This window comes from Canis lupus, chromosome 24, assembly GCF_048164855.1.
Source record: "Canis lupus baileyi chromosome 24, mCanLup2.hap1, whole genome shotgun sequence".
Taxonomy (NCBI): domain Eukaryota; kingdom Metazoa; phylum Chordata; class Mammalia; order Carnivora; family Canidae; genus Canis; species Canis lupus.
Genome location: NC_132861.1, coordinates 2,055,448 through 2,075,070, shown reverse-complemented (window position 1 = coordinate 2,075,070; position 19,623 = coordinate 2,055,448). Strand labels below are relative to the sequence as shown.

Genomic DNA, 19,623 nt, shown 5'->3' with positions numbered 1-19,623 from the left:
TGGCCTCAAAGTTGATAGAGAAAAACTTACTATGACTATCTGCAGATTACATGATATTATTCAGAGAAAACCCCACGGCCCCAGTTGAAAAGCTATTAGAATAAACGAATTCAGTGAAGTTTCAGGATATATAATATAGACAAATTGATTTTTGTACACTAATAATCAAGTAGCAGAAAGAGAAAATAATTTTATTTGTAATTGCACCAAATTGCAACAAAGGCGGTAAAAGATCTGTATTCTGAAAACTATAAAGTGCTGATGAAAGAAATTGAAGACAAACCGGATTATAAGATATACTACAAAGCGATTGTAGTCAAAATAGTGTAGTACTGGCACAAAAATAGACACATAGAACAGATTAGAGAGCCCAGAAATAAACCCACATTCAACAGGCACAACTAATCTAGGACAAAGGAGGCAAGACTACACACTGGGGAATAGACATTCCCTTCAATAAGTGGTGCTGGGAAAACTAGACAGCTACATGCAAAAGAATGAAATGACCAGTTTCTTACACCATACACAAAAATAAACACATTGAATTAAAGACCTAAATACGAGACCTGAAGCCATAAAACTTCTTGAAGAAAACATAGGCAATAAGCTGTTTGACATCAGCCATAGTAATATCTTTCTACATATGTGTCCTTAGGCAAGGAAACAAAAGTAAATATAAATGAATTGGACTGTTCCAAAATAAGAAGTTTTTGCATGGTGAAGAAAACCAGTGACAAAACCAAAAAGCCACCCTGTGAATGGAAGAAGATACGTGCAAATAATATGTCTGATAAGGAGTTAATATCCAAAATATATAAAGGAATTATACAAAGCAACACCCAAAAAATAAATGATTCAATTAAAAATAGGGAGAAAATCTGAATAGACATTTTTTTCAAAGAAGACATAGAGATAGCCAACAGACACATAAAAAATGCTAAATATCACTAATCATTAGGGAAATGCAAATCAAAACCACAAGCTATCACTTTATACCTGTCAGAATGGCTAAAATCAAAGACAAGAATTAAGTGTTAGTGAGGATGTGGAGATGTACACTGGTGGTGGGAATGCAAATTGGTGCGGCCATTGTGGAAAAAGGTACAGAAGTTCTTTAAAAAACTAAAAATAGAATTACCGTATGATCCAGTAATTTCACTACTGTGTTACCCAAAGAAAACAAAAACACACATTCCAAAAGGTATCTGTATCTCTGTTTATTGCAGCATTATTTGTAATAGCCAAGATATGGATACAACCCAAGTGTCTATCAACAGATAAATGGCTAAAGAAGAGGTGGCATATATATACAAAGGATATCATTGAGCCTTGCTATTTGCAACAACATGGATGAACATAGAGGGTATTATGCTTAGTGAAGTAAACCAGACTGAGAAAGGCAAATACCATATTTTGAATCTAAAAATGAAATGAACAAAAAGCAGAGCCAGATCCACTGAACAAACTGATGTTTGCCAAAGGAGAGAAGGACTCAAGGATAGACAAAATACATGAAGGGGAATAGGAGATACAGGCTTCCGTTTATGGAATGAGTTAGTCACAAGGATAAAAGGTATAGCAACGTAATATAGTCAATGGTATCGTACTGGTGTTTTATGGTGACACTTCTATCACTAACTACACTTGTGATGGGCATAGTGTAACAGATAGACTTGTCAAATCACTATGTTGTATACCTAGAACTAATGTAACACTGTGTGTGTCAACTACACCTCAATTTAAAAAAAGGAACAATGAAGGTCAAGATCTCTCATCAACATATACAAAGAGTTGTAAATAAAATATTAGCAGATAGACAGTTGTAGTATAATAAATAACACATTAAGACCAGAGGGGTTTATTTCAGGAATAAAAAAAGGTTGGCTTTACATTTGAAAATAACAGAAAAACCTTTGATTATCTCCATACATGTAGAAAAAGTATTGATAAATTCACTCATTCATGATTCAACTCCTAGTAAACTAGAAATAAATAAAAGTTTCTTGGATGCCTGGGTGGCTCAGTGGTTGACCATCTGCCTTTGGCTCAGGTCATGATCCCAGGGTCTGGCATCAGGCTCCCTGCGGGGAGCCTGCTGCTCCCTCTGCCTATGTCTCTGCCTCTCTCTGCGAGTCTCTCATGACTAGATAAATAAAATCTTTTAAAAATAAAAAATAGGGATTCCTGGGTGGCTCTGTGGTTGAGCATCTGCCTTCGGCTCAGGATATGATCCCAGCAGAAAGGGAGACAGAACATGAAAGACTCCTAACTCTGGGAAACGAACTAGGGGTAGTGGAAGGGGAGGTTAACACCCAGGGAGCACTGGGTGTTATTCTGTATGTTGACAAATTGAACACCAATAAAAAATAAAACTTTTTTTTTTTTAAAAAGGACATGATCCCAGGTCCTGGGATCAAGTTCCACATCAGGCTCCCCACAGGGAACCTGCATCTCCCTCCACCTATGTTTCTGCCTCTCTCTGTGTGTCTCTCATGAATAAATAAGATCTTAAAAAATAAAACTTTCTTAATTTGGTAAAGAGCAGGTATAAAAGGCCTCTAGAAAACACTATTCTAATAGTGGGATTTCTAATTCTTTCAATCTAAGTTTCAGAACAAGCAAAGAGTGTCTGTTCTTACTATTATTCAACATGACAGTGGAGGTCCTAGACAATTCAATAAAGAAAGAAAAAAATAAAAAGCTTTCAAAATTAAAAAAGTAGTAATTTTACATGATTATATACATAAAAAGCCCAAGGAACACACAACTTATTAAAATGAATGCATGAATTAATCTTTTGTGACCATTTATTCATTCCAATGTTTTATTTTTTAAATTCTGGTGTATTTAATGAAGTGTTATATTAGTTTAAGGTGTACAAAATAGTGATTCAGCAGTTCCATATTAATATGGAATAGTGCTCATCAACATAAGTGTACTCTTAATCTTCTTTACCTATTTCACAAAACCCATGTGTTCTCTGTAATTAAGAGTCTCATTTTTGATTGGTCTTTCCCTCCTCCCTTTGTTCATTTGTTTCTTAAATTCTGCATGAGTAAAATCATATGGTAATTGTCTTTCTCTGACTGGCTTATTTTGCTTCACGTTATGCTCTCTAGATCCATTCATGTTGTTGCAAATGGCAAGATTTCATTCTTTTTATGGATGAATAATATTCCACTGCATATGTATATATGCATATATGCAATGGAATATTATATATATAATATTATATAATATATAAAATCTTTTTTATCCATCTATTGATGGATGCTTGGGTTGCTTTCACAGTTTGGCCATTGTAGATAATTCTGCAATAAAATAAGGGGTGCATATATCATTTTGAATTAGTGTTTTTGCTTTCTTTGGGTAAATACCCAGGAGGGTGATTCCTGGATCACAGAATATGTCTATTTTTTTATTTTTGAGGAACTTTCCATTGAACTTCCACAGCGGTTGTGCCAGTTTGCATTCCCATCAGCAGTGCACAAGGTTCCTTTTTGCCCACATGATGACACAACATGAAGACTGGCAGAATAATCTCCACACAACTAATGTAGAGAAGAGACCACAACAAAGGGGGTAGGAAGGGCAGAGACACAGTCTGGAGCTAAGAAGACCCATACAACTGTCTGTAGGAGGAAGGGGTGCTGCAGGCATGGAGAGGGGGAAAGAAACAAACTCTTACACCAGGGAGCCGATGTAGGGAAGATGAATCCCCAGAATATTTGGCTTTGAAAACCAGTAGTTTATTCATCTCAGAGCACATCCCAGAGGGACAGAGATTGCTGGAAGACTCCTTCAGGAACAAAGGAGCTGGCAGGTACCATTGCCCTGCCCTCCTTCCCCCATCTAAACAAATGGCCACCTGCAGGACCAGCACAGCTCTGATATTCACTACCTAACTGGCTAATACCACTGTCCCCTCTGAACCTCAGGCACATTATGGATCTGCCCCCTCTAATGTGCTATTTGACAGGGCCATCCAGATGGGTGCCACAAGCCTGGCAGTGTGAGAACAACCCCAACAGGGGCCAGCATCACTCCAAAGGAACTCCTGCTCTGGGGAAAGGGAAAGATAACCACAGACAACAGTCAAACTGTGGACCTAGCAGTAAGCTGGAAGCAGACAGCTGGTCTGGATTGCTGGCCTGGCTCACCAACAAAAGCATTTCAAGGGACAAATATCAAAAGCACCCTGCAATTTGGTGCTACTGCATCTCTGGCAAACATCTGGTCTAACTTAACTCAAGCCCAAGATGGCCCCAGACTGCTGATTAATACCACAAAGAACAAACACTGCCCACAGCAGACAAAGGGAGCCACTGCAGATGACTGATGGAAAAAGTGGCCAAGACACCACAGGAAGGCACACACAACACACATTGGAGACATCCCTGAATTACCAGGTTCTGGTGAAGAGGGGACGCTAAACTGCAGAGCACTACAGGACCTTTTCTTCATAAGGCCATTATTTTCAAGAGTAGGGCATATAGCTGATTTTCTTAATATATAGAAATAGACACAGAGGAGGACAAAATGAGGAGACAGAGGAATATGTCCCAAATGAAAGGACAGGACAAAATCACAGCAAGACACCTAATCAAAACAGAGATAAGTAATGTGCCCAATATGGCATTTAAAGTAATAGTCATAAAGATACTCAATGAGCTTGAGAAAAGAGTGGAGGACATCAGTGAGACCCTTAAAACAAAGAGGTAAAATAGAATCATCAGAGATGAAGAACACAATAATTGGAATTAAAAATACACTAGAGGGGGATCCCTGGGTGGCGCAGCAGTTTAGCGCCTGCCTTTGGCCCAGGGCGCGATCCTGGAGACCCGGGATCGAATCCCACGTTGGGCTCCCGGTGCATGGAGCCTGCTTCTCCCTCTGCCTATGTCTCTGCCTCTCTCTCTCTCTCTCTGTGACTATCATAAATAAATAAAAATTTAAAAAAAATTAAAAAAACAAAATAAAAATACACTAGATCAAACAATAGGCTAGAAGAAGGAGAAGAATAAATCAGTAACCTGGAGGACAGAGTAATGTAAAGTAATCAAGCTGAGCAGATAAGAGGAAAAAAAATGCAAAATCGGAATAGACTTAAGGAATTCAGTGACTCCATCAAGTATAATAGCACCCACATTACAGGAATCCCAGAAGGAGAAGAGAGGGGAAAGTGGGTAGAAAACTTATTTGAAGAAATTATAGCTGAAAACTTCTCGATTCTGGGGAGGAAACAGAAACCTGGATCCAGGAGGCACATAGAGCCCACCCAACAAAATCAACCCAAGGAGGTCTACTCCAAAACACATAGTAATTACAATGGCAAAAATAGTGATAGAATTTCAAAAGTAGCAAGAGAAAAAAGAAAGCAGTTATATACAAAGAAAACTCCTTTAGATTATGTGTTGATTGTTTGTGGAAACTTTGCAGACCAGAAGAGAATGGCATGATATATTCAAAGTGCTGGAAAGGGGCAGCCCTGGTGGCACAGCGGTTTGGCACTGCCTGCAGCCTGGGGTGTGATCCTGGAGACCCCAGATCGAGTCCCACGTCAGGCTCCCTCCATGGAGACTGCTTCTCCCTCTGCCTGTGTCTCTGCCTCTCTCTGTGTGTCTATGAATAAATAAATAAAATCTAAAAAAAAAACAAAAACAAAAACAAAAAAACAAAGTGCTGGAAGGAAAAAAACCTGCAGCCATGAATACTCTAGCAAGGCTATCCAGCAAGGAGAGAGTGTTTCACAACCACTAAAGGAGCCCTACAAAAATGCAAAAGGGGACTCTTGTGGAAGAATGTAAGCAGGAGTAAGAAAAGTAGGAAGTACAAAGGCAGTTAAATAAAGTAGGTATATCTACAAAAATCAGTAAGAAGACTAAAAAAATAAAAGGATGTAAATTATGACATCATATACCTAAAATGTGGAGAGAAGAGTAAAGAATGCATTCAAACTTATGTGACTATCAACTCAATGCGGTCTGCTATATGCAAAAGATGTTATATATAAACCTAATGGCAACTACAAATCAAAACTGGTAACAAATATGCAAAGAATAAAGGGAAAGGAATCCAAATATGTCACTAAATAAAGTCAACTAATCATGAGAGAAGAGAGCAAGGGAAGAAAGGAACAGAAAGCACTACAAAAACAACCACAAAACAAGTAAAAGATGACAATAAATACATAACCATCAATAATTACTTTCAATGTAAATGGACTAAGGGCTCCAATCAAAAGACATAAGCTGATGGAATGGAAAAAAACCCCAAGACCCATATTTATGTTGCTTACAAGAGACTCATTTCAAACCTAAAGACACATACATATTGAAAGTGAAGGAATGGAGAATGCGTGCAAATGGATATGAAAAGAAAGCTGGGGTAGCAATACTTATGTCAAACAAAATAGAGTTTAAAACAAAGACTGTAACAGGAGACAAAGAAGGACACTCTATAATCATAAATGGAACAATTCAACAAGAAGATTTAACAATTGTAAATATTTATGCACCCAACATGGAAGCAGCTAAATACATAAAACATCTAATAACAAACATAAAGGAAGTAATTGATAGTATACAATAATAGCAAGGGACTTTACCCTCCTTACATCAATGGACTGATCATCCAAACAGAATATCATTAAGGAAACAATGGCTTTGGGTAACACATGGAACCATGTGGAATTAACAGATGTATTCAGAATATTCCATCCTGAAACAGCAGAACACACATTCTTTTCAAGTGCACATCGAACATTTCAGAAGAGAGCATATATTAGGCTAAAAAGAAGTCTCAACAAATTCACAAAGTCCAAGTCATACCATACATCTTTTCTGACTATAACACTATGAAACTAGAAATCAAAAACAAGAAGAAATCTGGAAAGATCACAAATACATGGAGGTTGGATAACACACTACTAAACAGTGAATGAATGAATTAATCAAGAAATCAAAGAGGAAATTCAAAGATACATGGAGCAGAATAAAAATGAAACACAATAGTCCAAAATCTTTGGGATGCAGCAAAAGCTATACTAAGAGGGAAGTTTATAGCAATACAAGCCCATCTCAAGTAGAAAAGTCTCAAATACACAACCTAAACTTATACCTAAAGGTATAAAATAAATAAAAGATTAGAGCAGAAATAAATGAAATAGAAACTAAAATACAATAGAGTAGATCAATGAAACCAGGAGCTGGTTCTTTAAAAAGATGAACAAAATTGATAAGCCTTTAGCCAGACTCATCAAAAAAAGGGAGGGGGCTTAAACAACATTAGAAATAAAAAGGAGAAATAACAGCTGACACTATAGAAATACAAAGGATTATGAGAGAATATTATGAAAAATTATATGCCAACAAGTTTGACGATGTAAAAGAAATGGATAAGTTTGTAGAACTCTATAATATATAACCTCTCCAAATGAATCAGGAAGATAGAAAATTTGAACAGACCAATTATAAGCAATGAAATTGAATCAGTAATCAAAAAACTCCTAACAAAAGTCCAGGACCAGATGGCTTCACAGATAGATTCTACCAAACATTTTAAAAAGAGTTAATTCTTTTCAAACTATTCCAAAAAATAGAAGAAAAGGAAAACTTCTATGAAGCCAACATTACCATGATACTCAAATCAGATAAAGATACTACAAAAAAGAGGAGAACTATTGGTCAATAGCCCTGATGAAAAATAGATGCAAAAATCTTCAAGAAAATATAAGCAAGCTGAATCCAACAATACATTAAAAAAACCATTCCCCATGATCAAGTGGAATTTGTTCTCAGGATGCAATGGTGATATAATTTTTGCAAATCAATGTGATACATCACATCAGCAAGAGAAAGGATAAAAACTCACAATACAGTAGGTTTAGAGATAACATACTTCAATATAATAAAGTCTATACGTGAGAAACTCATAGCTAATATCATATTCAAAGGTGGAAGACTGGGAGATTTTATGAATGAAGAGACTTCTGAGGAAAACAATCAAATGGATGAACTTCATATGTCTCAAGCTGAGAAAGATTTATATTCTGAAGGAAATAAAAAATACAGGCCTTGGAAGCAGCAATTCTAACTACCAGGAGACAAAAGAATGAGTAGGATCCAATACCAATAGAACTGGGGACATTCTCAGAATCATCTAGAGAAGAAGATGACAATGCTACAGAAATATTAGATGCAGTCCTCCTTTCATATACAGTCCTACTTTAACACTGTATGAATTTTTAATATAATAAAGTAGATAATATTAGTTACACAAGATAAGCAGATTGTAAAATAAAGTACTTTACAGGATGAATTATAAAAGAGTTGTTCATATACAACTGTGAATTATCAGCTGTTCTGGGTTTTCTTAGTACTGATTTTTGGGGGAGAGGCAGGGGGCCTCTCATTAAGTTAGTGGTTTATGTATATAGATTTTTTCAAAATTTAGAATTAGAGTTTTATTTTATTTATTAAAAAGGTTTTATTTATTTGAGAGAGAGAGGCTGTGTATATGAGTGGTGGGATAGGCAGAGGGAGAAGGAGAGAATCCTCAAGCAGGCTCCTCACTGAGGCCAGAGTCTGACCCAGGACTCAATCCCAGGACCCTGAGATCATGACCTGAGCCAAAACCAACAGTCAGGTGCTTAACTGACTCAGCCACCCAGGTGCCCCTAGAATTAGATTTCTTTTTTTTAGAATTAGAATTTTTAAATAGAGGTATCAATTACTATTTTTAAACCTTTGGAGAGTATTACATTTCCTTTATATATATGCCAGATAGCTTTTTGTCTTGTCTTTTTCTGAAAGCTCTAGTAGTTTTCATATTTTGGTCCAACATTTTACCATATGAATTATATGGTTTCAGGTTAGTTATATATTACTTATAACTATACATTACATATATGGCTCTCTTACATAAACAGGAAGATAGAAAAATTTTCCCTTAGAATAATATATGTATGTATTATATGTAATCTAATATAGTATATACCATATAATATATAACATACATAATATAGCATGCAATATAATACATATTGTGTAACATAATATATAACATATATAACATGTTATAGGATTATAGAAACTATTATATGTAATACACAACTCAATTATATTATATATAATTATATATGTTATCTAATTTATAATTTATAAATATAATTTATAGAATTCATAATTTATATATAATTACATAACAAACTAAAAATATATACTTTTATATATGCAGCCCGGGTGGCTCAGCGGTTTAGCGCCGCCTTCAGCCCATGGTGTGAGAGACCCGGGACCAAGTCCCACATCAGACTCCCTGCATGGAGACTACTTCTAGCTCTGCCTGTGCTCTGCCTCTCTCTCTCTCTGTGTCTGAGAATAAATAAATAAAATGAATAATAATAAATAAATAAATAAATAAATAAATAAATTTATTCGTGAATAATAAAATCTTAAATAAATAAATAAATAAAAATACTAATGAATAAATAAAATCTTTAAAAAATATATATACTTATATGTTAGATATAATATGTTACATATTGTATATATTATACAAATTTGATTATATTCACATATTGATATATACATGTTACATTTATATATTATATAACATGTACTATATTATATATATTTATATAACATATTATATTATATATATGTGCTGCCAAAGTGAGCATTATATACCATATTATATATAAATATACGTGTATTATTCTAAGAGGAAAGGTTTTATTTTTCTGTTTCTATAAAAGATGAATTTGTATTATATATTCTATAAATAAATGTATATTTACATGTAATATATAACATACACTAAATGTATGTAACTGTATAATTTATATATGTAATTATATATTATATATTGTGTAGTGTAATATATATTATATGTAAATACACATATTATTCTAAGGGGAAAATGTTATATTTTTGTGTTTCTATAAGAGATGTGTATATATACAAATATATTTGCAATATGTATCTATAAATAGAATAAAATATAATATTTAATATTATTTGTAATTTTATATTATATAAAATTATGTACTATGCTACTGCATAGTATATATTTAAATATGTACTATTCTAAGAGGCAAATGTTATTCTAATATATTAATATCAATTTATTATATAATATGTATAACTATTATCTAATATCTAATATCTATTATATTATTATATATTATTGTATAAATATTATTCCAAGGGGGGAAATGCTTTATTTTTCTGTTTGTATAAGAGATGAATACAGTGGATACTTTTTTTCTATTGATAATGCTGGAGTTCATCTTTCTCCAGGCAGTTTCTTTCTGAGTATATATATTCCTTGACTTATGATGGGGTTAGGTCCCAACAAACCCATTTCAGGTTGAATATATTATGAGTCAAAAATACATTTAATACATCTAACCTATCCAACATCATAGGTTAGCGTAGCCTTCTTAAATATGCTCAAAACACATTAGTCTACAGTTGGACAAGATCATCTAATATGAAACCTATTTTGCAATAAAGTATTGAATGTCTCATGTAATGTACTGAATACTGTACTGAATGGGAAAAACAAGAGTGGCTATAGAGGCACACAGTGGTTGTCAGGGTATGTAACTGTTCAACCTTATGATCATGTGGCTGACTGGGAATTGCAGCTGTTGAGACTATCACACCACAGATCACTAGCTTGAGAAAGGATCAAATTCAAACTTCAGAGTATGAGGTCTACTGAATATTTATCACCTTCACACCATTGTATCACCTTCACATCACTGAGCCTTTTTATTTTTATTTTATTTTATTTATTTTATTTTATTTTTATTTTATTTTTATTTTAAATTCAAGTTGGTTAACACATATGTAATATTGGTTTCAGGAGTAGAATTTAGTGATTATTGTTTACATATAACACCCAGTGCTCATCCCAACAAGTGCCCTCCTTAATATCCATTACCCATTTAGCTCACCCCCTACCCATCTCCCCTCCAGCAATCCTCAGTTTGTTCTTTTAACTATAGAGTCTTTTATGGTTTGCCTCCCTGTTTTTTTTAATTTTTTAAAAATTTTTATTTATTTATGATAGTCACAGAGAGAGAGAGAGAGAGAGGCAGAGACACAGGCAGAGGGAGAAGCAGGCTCCATGCACCGGGAGCCCGACATGGGATTCGATCCCGGGTCTCCAGGATCGCGCCCTGGGCCAAAAGCAGGCGCCAAACCGCTGCGCCACCCAGGGATCCCCTCCTCTCTGTTTTTATACTATTTTTCCTTCCCTTCCCTTCCCCTATGTTCACATATAACATATATGTTTCTTAAATTCACATTAGAGATAATGGTTTTTATGGTTGTAAACAATTGCCTGCAAAATCATATTTGTCTTCTCTGACTTCTTTCTTTCTTCCTTTTTTTAAAAAAAAAGATTTTATTTATTCATTCATGAGAGACACACAGAGAGAGAGGGAGAGAGAGAGAGAGAGAGAGAGAGAGAGGCAGAGACACAGGCAGAGGGCAAAGCAGGCTCCATGCAGGGGTCTCCAGGATCATGCCCTGGGCTGAAGGCAGGCACTAAACCACTGAGCCACCCAGGGATCGCCTCTCTGACTTATTTCACTTAGCATAATACACTCTAGTTCCATTCACATTGCTGTAAATCTGGCCAAGATGTCATTATTTTGATGGCTTAGTAATATTCCATTACATACATACATATATATATATATATATATAAATATAAAATTCCATTGTAATATTGTAATTATTGTAATTGTAATATTCACCGATGGTATATATATATATATATATATCTCACCTTCTTTATCCATTCAGCAAGGGACAATAGCCAAATTATGGAAAGAATCCAAAAGCTGAACCTTTTAAAATCAGAGCCTGTCTATAATTCAAAATCTGCTCCTTGTGAAATCTTGGAAACTAAGTTGAAATATCAGGTTAAGCACATTCCAAGAAATCTGTTCAAACTAAAATTCTTCTGTCTACTGTTGTGGTGCTTGAGAAAAAGACTTCATGATTTATGAGAAAATGTGTTTTACTTGGAAATTATGTTCAAACATTAGCTTACTGTTTTGCAGAATGAATACTTATTAAGCAGACATGAGACCATCTCAGAAGAACTGGGCAGGTTCACTGGTCTTCTGCTTGCTTTTCTAAACATTTGTGAATCTCATATGTTTCTAACATATTCTAGAGTATGCAAAGGTCAAAAGGATGAAATATACCATTGTACTGGAAGAATTAATGGTCATTTTAGTGATATACTTAAACTAAATGACTAAGGTTTAGGGGTGCATAGAAACCACCATAATTTGTATAACATTTTGAAGTGCACTAAATATTTTTAACGTGATTCTTCAACAGCCAGTATTCTTTTTTTATCAACATAAAACATAATGATTACTCAAAATGCATTATTTTTAATTCACATATTTAAAGGTATTTGTACAACTTCCTTGTCAAAATTACTGGCTGCCAAATTTATACCTATTTCTTCAGCTATATCTTTTGATTTTTAAAAATTGCTGTAGGGTAGATGTTTAGAATGTAACACTTTTGCTGTCTTTGTGAAGTGGTGTATAATTGTATCACTTCTGTATATAAACTGAATGCTTGGGCTTTTTTTAATATAAAGATTTTATTTATTTATTTAAGAGCGAGAATGAGAGCAAGAGCACACAAGCACGAATGAGGTAGGGGCAGAGGGAGAGGGAGAAGCAGACTTCCCGATGATGAGGGACACCCCCCCAGCCCTCAGATTATGACCTGAACTAAAGGCAGCTGCTTAGCCGACTGAGCCACCCAGGTGCACCTGAATGTTTGGGCCTTTTTTTTTTTTTTTTTTTAAGATTTTATTTATTTATTTGCCAGAGAAAGAGGGAGAGAGCACAAACAGGGGAAGCAACAGAGAGAGAGGGAGAAGCAGGCTCCCCACTGAGCAGGGAGCATGATGTGGGGCTCAATCCCAGGACCCTGGGAAGGCAGACACTTAACCAACTGAGCCACCTAGGTGCCCCTGAATACTTGGCTTTTAATACAGGATTTTAGAAAGCAGTGAATATTAATGTTATAATGAATAAATATAAGTAATATGTAAATGTTGTAAGAACTGTACAACAATATTGAATGAACCTCAGATTTTAGGCATATAAAGCCAGCCAAAAAAAGATGTATTATATGATTCCACTTATGTGAAATTCAAGAAAAGGTAAAATGAATCTGTGGTAAAAGATGTTAGAATAATAATTACTTCCAGTGTGTTGGGATATTGACTGAAAAAGAACAAGAAATGTTCTACATATTGATAGGGGTGTTGGTTACATGCATATACACCTATATATAATTTTATCAAGATCCACTTAAGTGCAATTTATAGTATTTGTTATGTCTTAACAAAAGCATAATTATATATGCATGTTTATATGTAGACTTAGGTGTATATATATATGTGTGTGTATACATCTGTATATAAGATATAATTACATCATATAACAGATACTACAAATTGCACTAATATGTACCAATACACATATGCAAACTTTTTTTATTTTTTTTTAAAGATTTATTTATTTATGATAGACAGAGAGAGAGAGAGAGGCAGAGACACAGGCAGAGGGAGAAGCAGGCTCCATGCAGGGAGCCTGACGTGGGACTCGATCCCGGGACTCCAGGATCGCGCCCCGGGCCAAAGGTAGGCGCTAAACCGCTGAGCCACCCAGGGATCCCTGAAAACTTTTTAAATAATGGCTTTTAACTGGAATTTCAAACTAAACAGCATTTTATGTTTGAATTAAATAATTATGGTGAAAAAATTTAGATTTAGCCATCTGGACCTAGTTTAGATGACCGAAATTTTGTTGGTAACATCCAAGTGTCATAGTCAGGAGCCAGTGGAATATATGCTTTCTTCTCTCCATGAAGCCTGATCAGGGCATTGACTTTGGCCACATCAATGTTACAGAGCTTCTTCACAGCCTGTTTGATCTGGTGCTTGTTGGCTTTTTTTTTTTTTTTTTTTTTTTTTTAATTATTTATTTATTCATGAGAGACAAAGAGAGGCAGAGACACAGGCAGAGGGAGAAGCAGGCTCCATGCGGAGAGCCTGACACGGGACTCAATCCCAGATCTCCGGGATCACGCCCTGGACTGAAGGTGGCGCCAAAGAGCTGAGCCACCCGGGCTGACTATGGTGCTTGTTGGCTTTGACATCCACAATGAACACAAATATGTTGATGTCTTCTATTTTCTTCATGGCTGACTCAGTCAGTAGTCAGGGGGAACTTGATGGCACAGTGGTCGAGCTTGTTTCTCCTGGGGGCACTCTTTTGAGGATATTTGGGCTGTCTTCAGAGATGTAGTGTCTTGGGCTGTCAGAATGTAGGTGATCTGTGGGTCTTCTTTCTTTGGTGACTGCGGACATCTTTCAGCACCACGTTTTTGACCTTCAAAGCCTTTGCCTTGGTTTTGGGAGGGTAAGCGGCTTCCTTCTTTGTCTGGTGCCATCCTCATTAGAGGATGAAATAATTTCATCCACAAACTCTAAAGCAGTATGCCTCCACTATAACTCCACCTAAGAAAACTTATTTTATTTTATTATTTTATTTTATTTTATTTATTTATTTTTTCCTAAAAAGAGGTTTTTATTGCCTTTGGTCCAGTCACATTTCACATGATCTCTTGGTTCCAGGGCTGCTGGATGGGGGCCAGTCCTTGGGGAGGACCTCCACTGGGGGTCCCTGTGCAGTACTTGGCAGAGGAATGAGGACAAGTAGGGGGTTGGGGGTGGGGCGGAGGGGGACCCCCGGTGGCTTTGCCTCAACCACTCTGAACTCTGTCATTCTGCCCGGGGCCTCAGTTTCCCCACCAGCCATTGGGGGGAGTGCTAAAGAAATCCGGTCCCTCACAAGCCCTCAAGTGATTCAGGCCATGGCCCGGCCCTCCCCTTCCTTCCACCCCCACCCCTACCACTGCCCTGCAAAAGAACATCATTTTTCTTTCATTAAAACTGCCTGAAACTTCTGTGGGTACAGAAACCACAAACTGATCAGAGAAAAGGGAAGAGAAGGAGAAGCAACCGGAAACCATTCAGGGCTGGTCCCAGCCTGCGGGTGTCTCCCCCCCCGCCCCCCCCCAGCTCAGCCCCAAGCCTGCTGGCAGATCTGCGGCGGGAACCTTGGCAGGCAGACCCCCGCGTGCCCCCGTACCCCTGACCCACAGGCCTTGGGCGGGCAGCGCGCAGACAAGGAGAAAATCAAGATGAAAAATAGAAGAACCCCGACACCGCCCAGACTGACGTGGGGAGGCCCCCGCAGGGCGCCTCAGTAGTCGGCCTCCTCCTGCGGGTAGGGGGTGCGCTCCGGGGCTTCCCCGGGTCTGGGCCGCCGCCCGCAGCCCCTGCAGCCCCATCCGCCCCCCGGCCCTGCGGGCAGTACTTGGGGTCGTAGATCTGCCGGCCCAAGCCGAAGACCTGGCCACTCTGGTTGGCGCCCGAGTGTAGCCCATCTGCAGGGACATGGAGGAGTTGTCGCACTTGGTGCTTGGTGTCCTAGATGTGCCGCCGGGTCCCGGGAGCTGTCGTGCCCACCTGGCTGGCACACTTGTTTGTGCCCATCTGGAGGCTGATGGTTGAGTGGTCCCTGGGGGGCAGGATATGGTTCTTGGGGTCGTACAGATGCCTTCGGGTGCCGTAGGCCGTCATGCCCGACTGGCTGGCACATTTGTTGGTGCCGATCTGGAGCCCGACGACGCACTGGCCCGCTTCATGGTGGCGTCGTTGAAGTTGCTCCTGCTTCTCCGAGTATTTGACCCCAATGTCCACGCCACTCTGCAGCCCCTGCGTCTTGGCCTTCCCCGCCAGGGTGAGAAGAGACACCTGCACCTGGGTCATGTTCCCGCTCTCAAACAGGTCGTTGGCCTCGAACAGGTCCACGGGGTTCATGCCGTAGCTGACCATGGCCTTGATGAAGGTGGACAGGTTTTCCAGCTGGTGCCAGTTCTGCAGGGAGCGGTTGATCTTGAGGACGGAGCCTGGCTGCAGCTTGCTCATGAGTGTGCACAAGAAGACTCCGTCTTTCAGACCTTTCTGGAAGTCGGGCCGGATGGAGAGGCCCATGAGCCCCTCGATCCAGCTGCGGAGCTCCGCCTCCTTCTGGGGGTCATACTTGGACAGCAGCCGGTTCTTGACCTCGGCGGACAGCCGATACCAGGGCCCCTTATTGAACTGCATGGAGCTCACGGCCGGCGGGACCGGACGGGACGGGTGGCCGGCGGGACGGAGGGGCGGCGGAGGAGAACATATATTTTAGGATATCTTATGTATGTATGTATGTATGTATTTATTTACTTATTTATTTATTTATTTATTTATGATAGTCACACAGAGAGAGAGAGGGAGGCAGAAACACAGGCAGAGGGAGAAGCAGGCTCCATGCACCGGGAGCCCGACGTGGGATTCGATCCCAGGACTCCATCGCGCCCTGGGCCAAACAAAGGCAGGCGCTAAACCGCTGCGCCACCCAGGGATCCCGAACACATATTTTAAATAAGAATTCTCATCTTTCTCTCCTATGCTAGACTATAAAAATGTCCATAATTTGTTGCAATTCTTGCCATCAAGAGATGCAGTCTGTTCTGCTCCTTGAATCTGGACTGAATTGTAATTTGCTTTGTATCACAGAATGAGGTAGAAGCCACATTATACTAGGTTTGAACCTGTTCCTTTAGGGGCTATGCATTTTTTTGCTTGCTGCTTATGGGATCTCTGACACCACCACCCTAGGAACAAGCCTGAATTAGTCTGCTGGAGTGTGAGACATCACATGGAACCATCCAACCATTTAATTTTTTAATTTTTTAAGATTTTATTTATTGTTTGCTTATTTAGAGAGAGCACACACATGCAAGTGAGCAGGAGGAGGGGCAAAAGAAAAAAGAGAAAAACCTCCAGCTGGCTCTGTGCTGAGTGTATGAAATCCAACACAGGTCTCGATCTCATGACCCCGAGATCATGACCTGAACTGAAACCAAGAGTCAATGCTCAACTGACTAAGCCACTTCCCAGGGGCCCCTCGGACTGTGCCATTTTAGAATAGCTGATCCTCAGATGCCAACCAAGGAGCTGCCCACAGATGTATACATTGATCCAGATTGTCAAACCTGTCCCTGACCAGCAGAACCACCCACTTAAGCCCAACCCAAATTCACAAACCACACTATCATGAACTAAGAAAATGGTTTGTGCTATAAGTCACTAGGTTTTTTGGTGGTTCATTACATAGCAACTGCTATCAATCCATTATAATTCTTTACCTGAGAGAGTAAACTTGAAACACTGTGGGCTAATATTAAACTTATGACTCCACAGCCTATGTTTACCGAGAATTATGAGTATTTGTTAAATACCCTTACCTTAATGGGATTCCTATAGAAAGACTCCTTTCCAGAAGATGGGAATGACATGGCAATAATACGCTCTGGAAGTCAAAATAGTCACTATTATGAATGTCATTATAAATGTGAAACAATATATGAGGACTTATATATAATTAGACTCCTTTTTCATAGAAAAGGACTTTCTGGATTGAGAATGATAGGGAAAAAAGCTACCTCTCAGGATAATGAAGATAACATATTAAATTATCCAATATAATGACCATTAAACTTACATAATGTTCCTAAGAATCAAATGATTCCAACCATAAGGGACAGATTTGTGTTGACTGGTCATGAGAATTTATTTCCTATTTAAATACCAAAGAAAATAAATAAATAAGTGCATACATACATACATACATACCAAACAAAAATGAGAGATCTGAGCTCCAGCAATGGAGAGAACTCCCAGGGTGCCTTTCAGTGCTCCTGACTCAGAAAACTGAGACCTCTTATTCTTTAGGGTTTTAGAAAGAGAACAGGTCTGTCTGAAATCCTTGTGACCCAGGAAAACTTCTAGAACTCAAATTCTAAACCAAACAAAGGGAGCCAACTGGAAATCCATTCAATTTCCTGTATGGTATCAGGTAGTCCTGATTTAAGAGGGCAATGCAGATTTTCCATTGTCAGGGGTAAACTACAAATATATTGTGCTACCATAGAGGCTCATGTCTTCATGGACAAAGAATGCTTTGAAAGAATATGACTTAGAAAAAGGAAGAACAAAATGAACATTATTCACACACCAGAAAGATCTGAAGTTAATATAAGTAAATCAACAGTTAAACTTTACAAACCAGTAACATAAGTGAGGTCTAAGTCAAATCCATCCTTTTTGTATCGCCGTTTGTTTCCTGAAACCTGAGAGTTTAAAACAATCGTTAATTTGTAGCACAAAAATCCACATAAAAATAAAGACTATAATATAGCTATCTATAACCCTTGTCAGTATTTCCTGAAACAAATCTTTCCTGAATCATAAACATGTTTTGTCTGCTTACCATTCTTCTGGTCAGCATTTCAAGATGTCTCTTTTGATGAGCCAGATGAAAAACTCTTATCAGAATGATAAGTCGTAGAGGTCGAAATAAAATTGTCAATCTAATAGCAAAAAGATTAATCTTTGCTTTAGAGACAGGATTTTGCCAACGTGGATCAAGTCTAGAGATGTAGTTCTTTTTTTTTTTTAATTTTTTTTTTATTATTTATTTATGATAGGCACACAGTGAGAGAGAGAGGCAGAGACACAGGCAGAGGGAGAAGCAGGCTCCATGCACCGGGAGCCCGACGTGGGATTCGATCCTGGGTCTCCAGGATTGCGCCCTGGGCCAAAGGCAGGCGCTAAACCGCTGCGCCACCCAGGGATCCCTAGAGATGTAGTTCTTAACCAGGGGTGATTCTGCACACACACACACACACACACACACATGCACACACACAAACCCTCACTAAGCCTCCTATCCACCCACTTACAGGATACTTGGCAATGTCTGGGATATTTTTGGTTGTCACATTGTGTATGAGGGTGTGCTACTTGTATCTAGTGGGTAGAAGCCAGGAATGCTGCTAAACACCAATCAATGCACAGGACAATCCTTCTAACAAACTATCTGGTCCAAAGTGTTAATAGTGCTGAGGTTGAGAAACTCTGGTAGAGAGAAATAGTTATATGAATTTGTGGCTTACACTTCTGTGATTCAAGATGAGCATTTTTCAATCATTTTCCCAATAAAAGGTTCATTTCCCATCAAAAGATTTTCCCATGAGAAGGGCTCTTGTTCACTTTTGTTATTCCCATCAGTAACAGAGGCTCACTATACCTGCTAAAATATATCAGGCAGGCAGCAGATTGAGATACTTCCCAAGTGTGCTAGCTGGTGTCTCTCTTCCCATCAGTACAAAAAACAAAAACAAAAACATGATGGCAGAGAATTGGCAGCAGAGAATTGGCAATTTGGATATATGCTTTTCTAACTTGAGTGTACATATGATTCAGTAGGTCTGAAGTGGGGCCTGAGGTGTTTTTCTTCTTGCATTTCTAGTAAGTTCTTAGGTGATACTGAGGCTGTCAGCCTGAGGACCATACTAGATCCAGTTATTTTAAAACAACTGCAAGCCTGTCATATAATATCAATTTTTTTGGGACCTGAATTTAAGTCCTGAGCTGCTGGAGTACAGGAAGAAGCAAGCTGTT

At 38.3% G+C, this 19,623-nt stretch overlaps 2 protein-coding genes across 11 annotated transcripts in view; both read right to left on the bottom strand.

The window, feature by feature from the left end:
- LOC140616601 (phosphatidylinositol 3,4,5-trisphosphate 3-phosphatase TPTE2-like) overlaps positions 1-19,623 on the bottom strand; it is a 160,306-nt gene that overhangs the window by 64,392 nt on the left and 76,291 nt on the right. For all 10 annotated transcript variants that reach the window (XM_072797236.1, XM_072797235.1, XM_072797240.1 and 7 more), the window contains 3 exons: positions 18,431-18,530; positions 18,227-18,290; positions 17,406-17,470 (listed from right to left, as the gene is read on the bottom strand). In XM_072797236.1, coding sequence (XP_072653337.1) covers positions 17,406-17,470; positions 18,227-18,290; positions 18,431-18,530 — 229 coding nt within the window. The remainder of the gene's footprint in view (positions 1-17,405; positions 17,471-18,226; positions 18,291-18,430; positions 18,531-19,623) is intronic.
- Positions 14,582-16,267, bottom strand: CNN2 (calponin 2). The gene is given in 4 exon segments (XM_072797232.1): positions 14,582-15,396; positions 15,399-15,488; positions 15,491-15,534; positions 15,536-16,267. Coding segments are annotated over 4 exon segments (903 nt in total). The 5' UTR covers positions 16,225-16,267; the 3' UTR covers positions 14,582-15,316.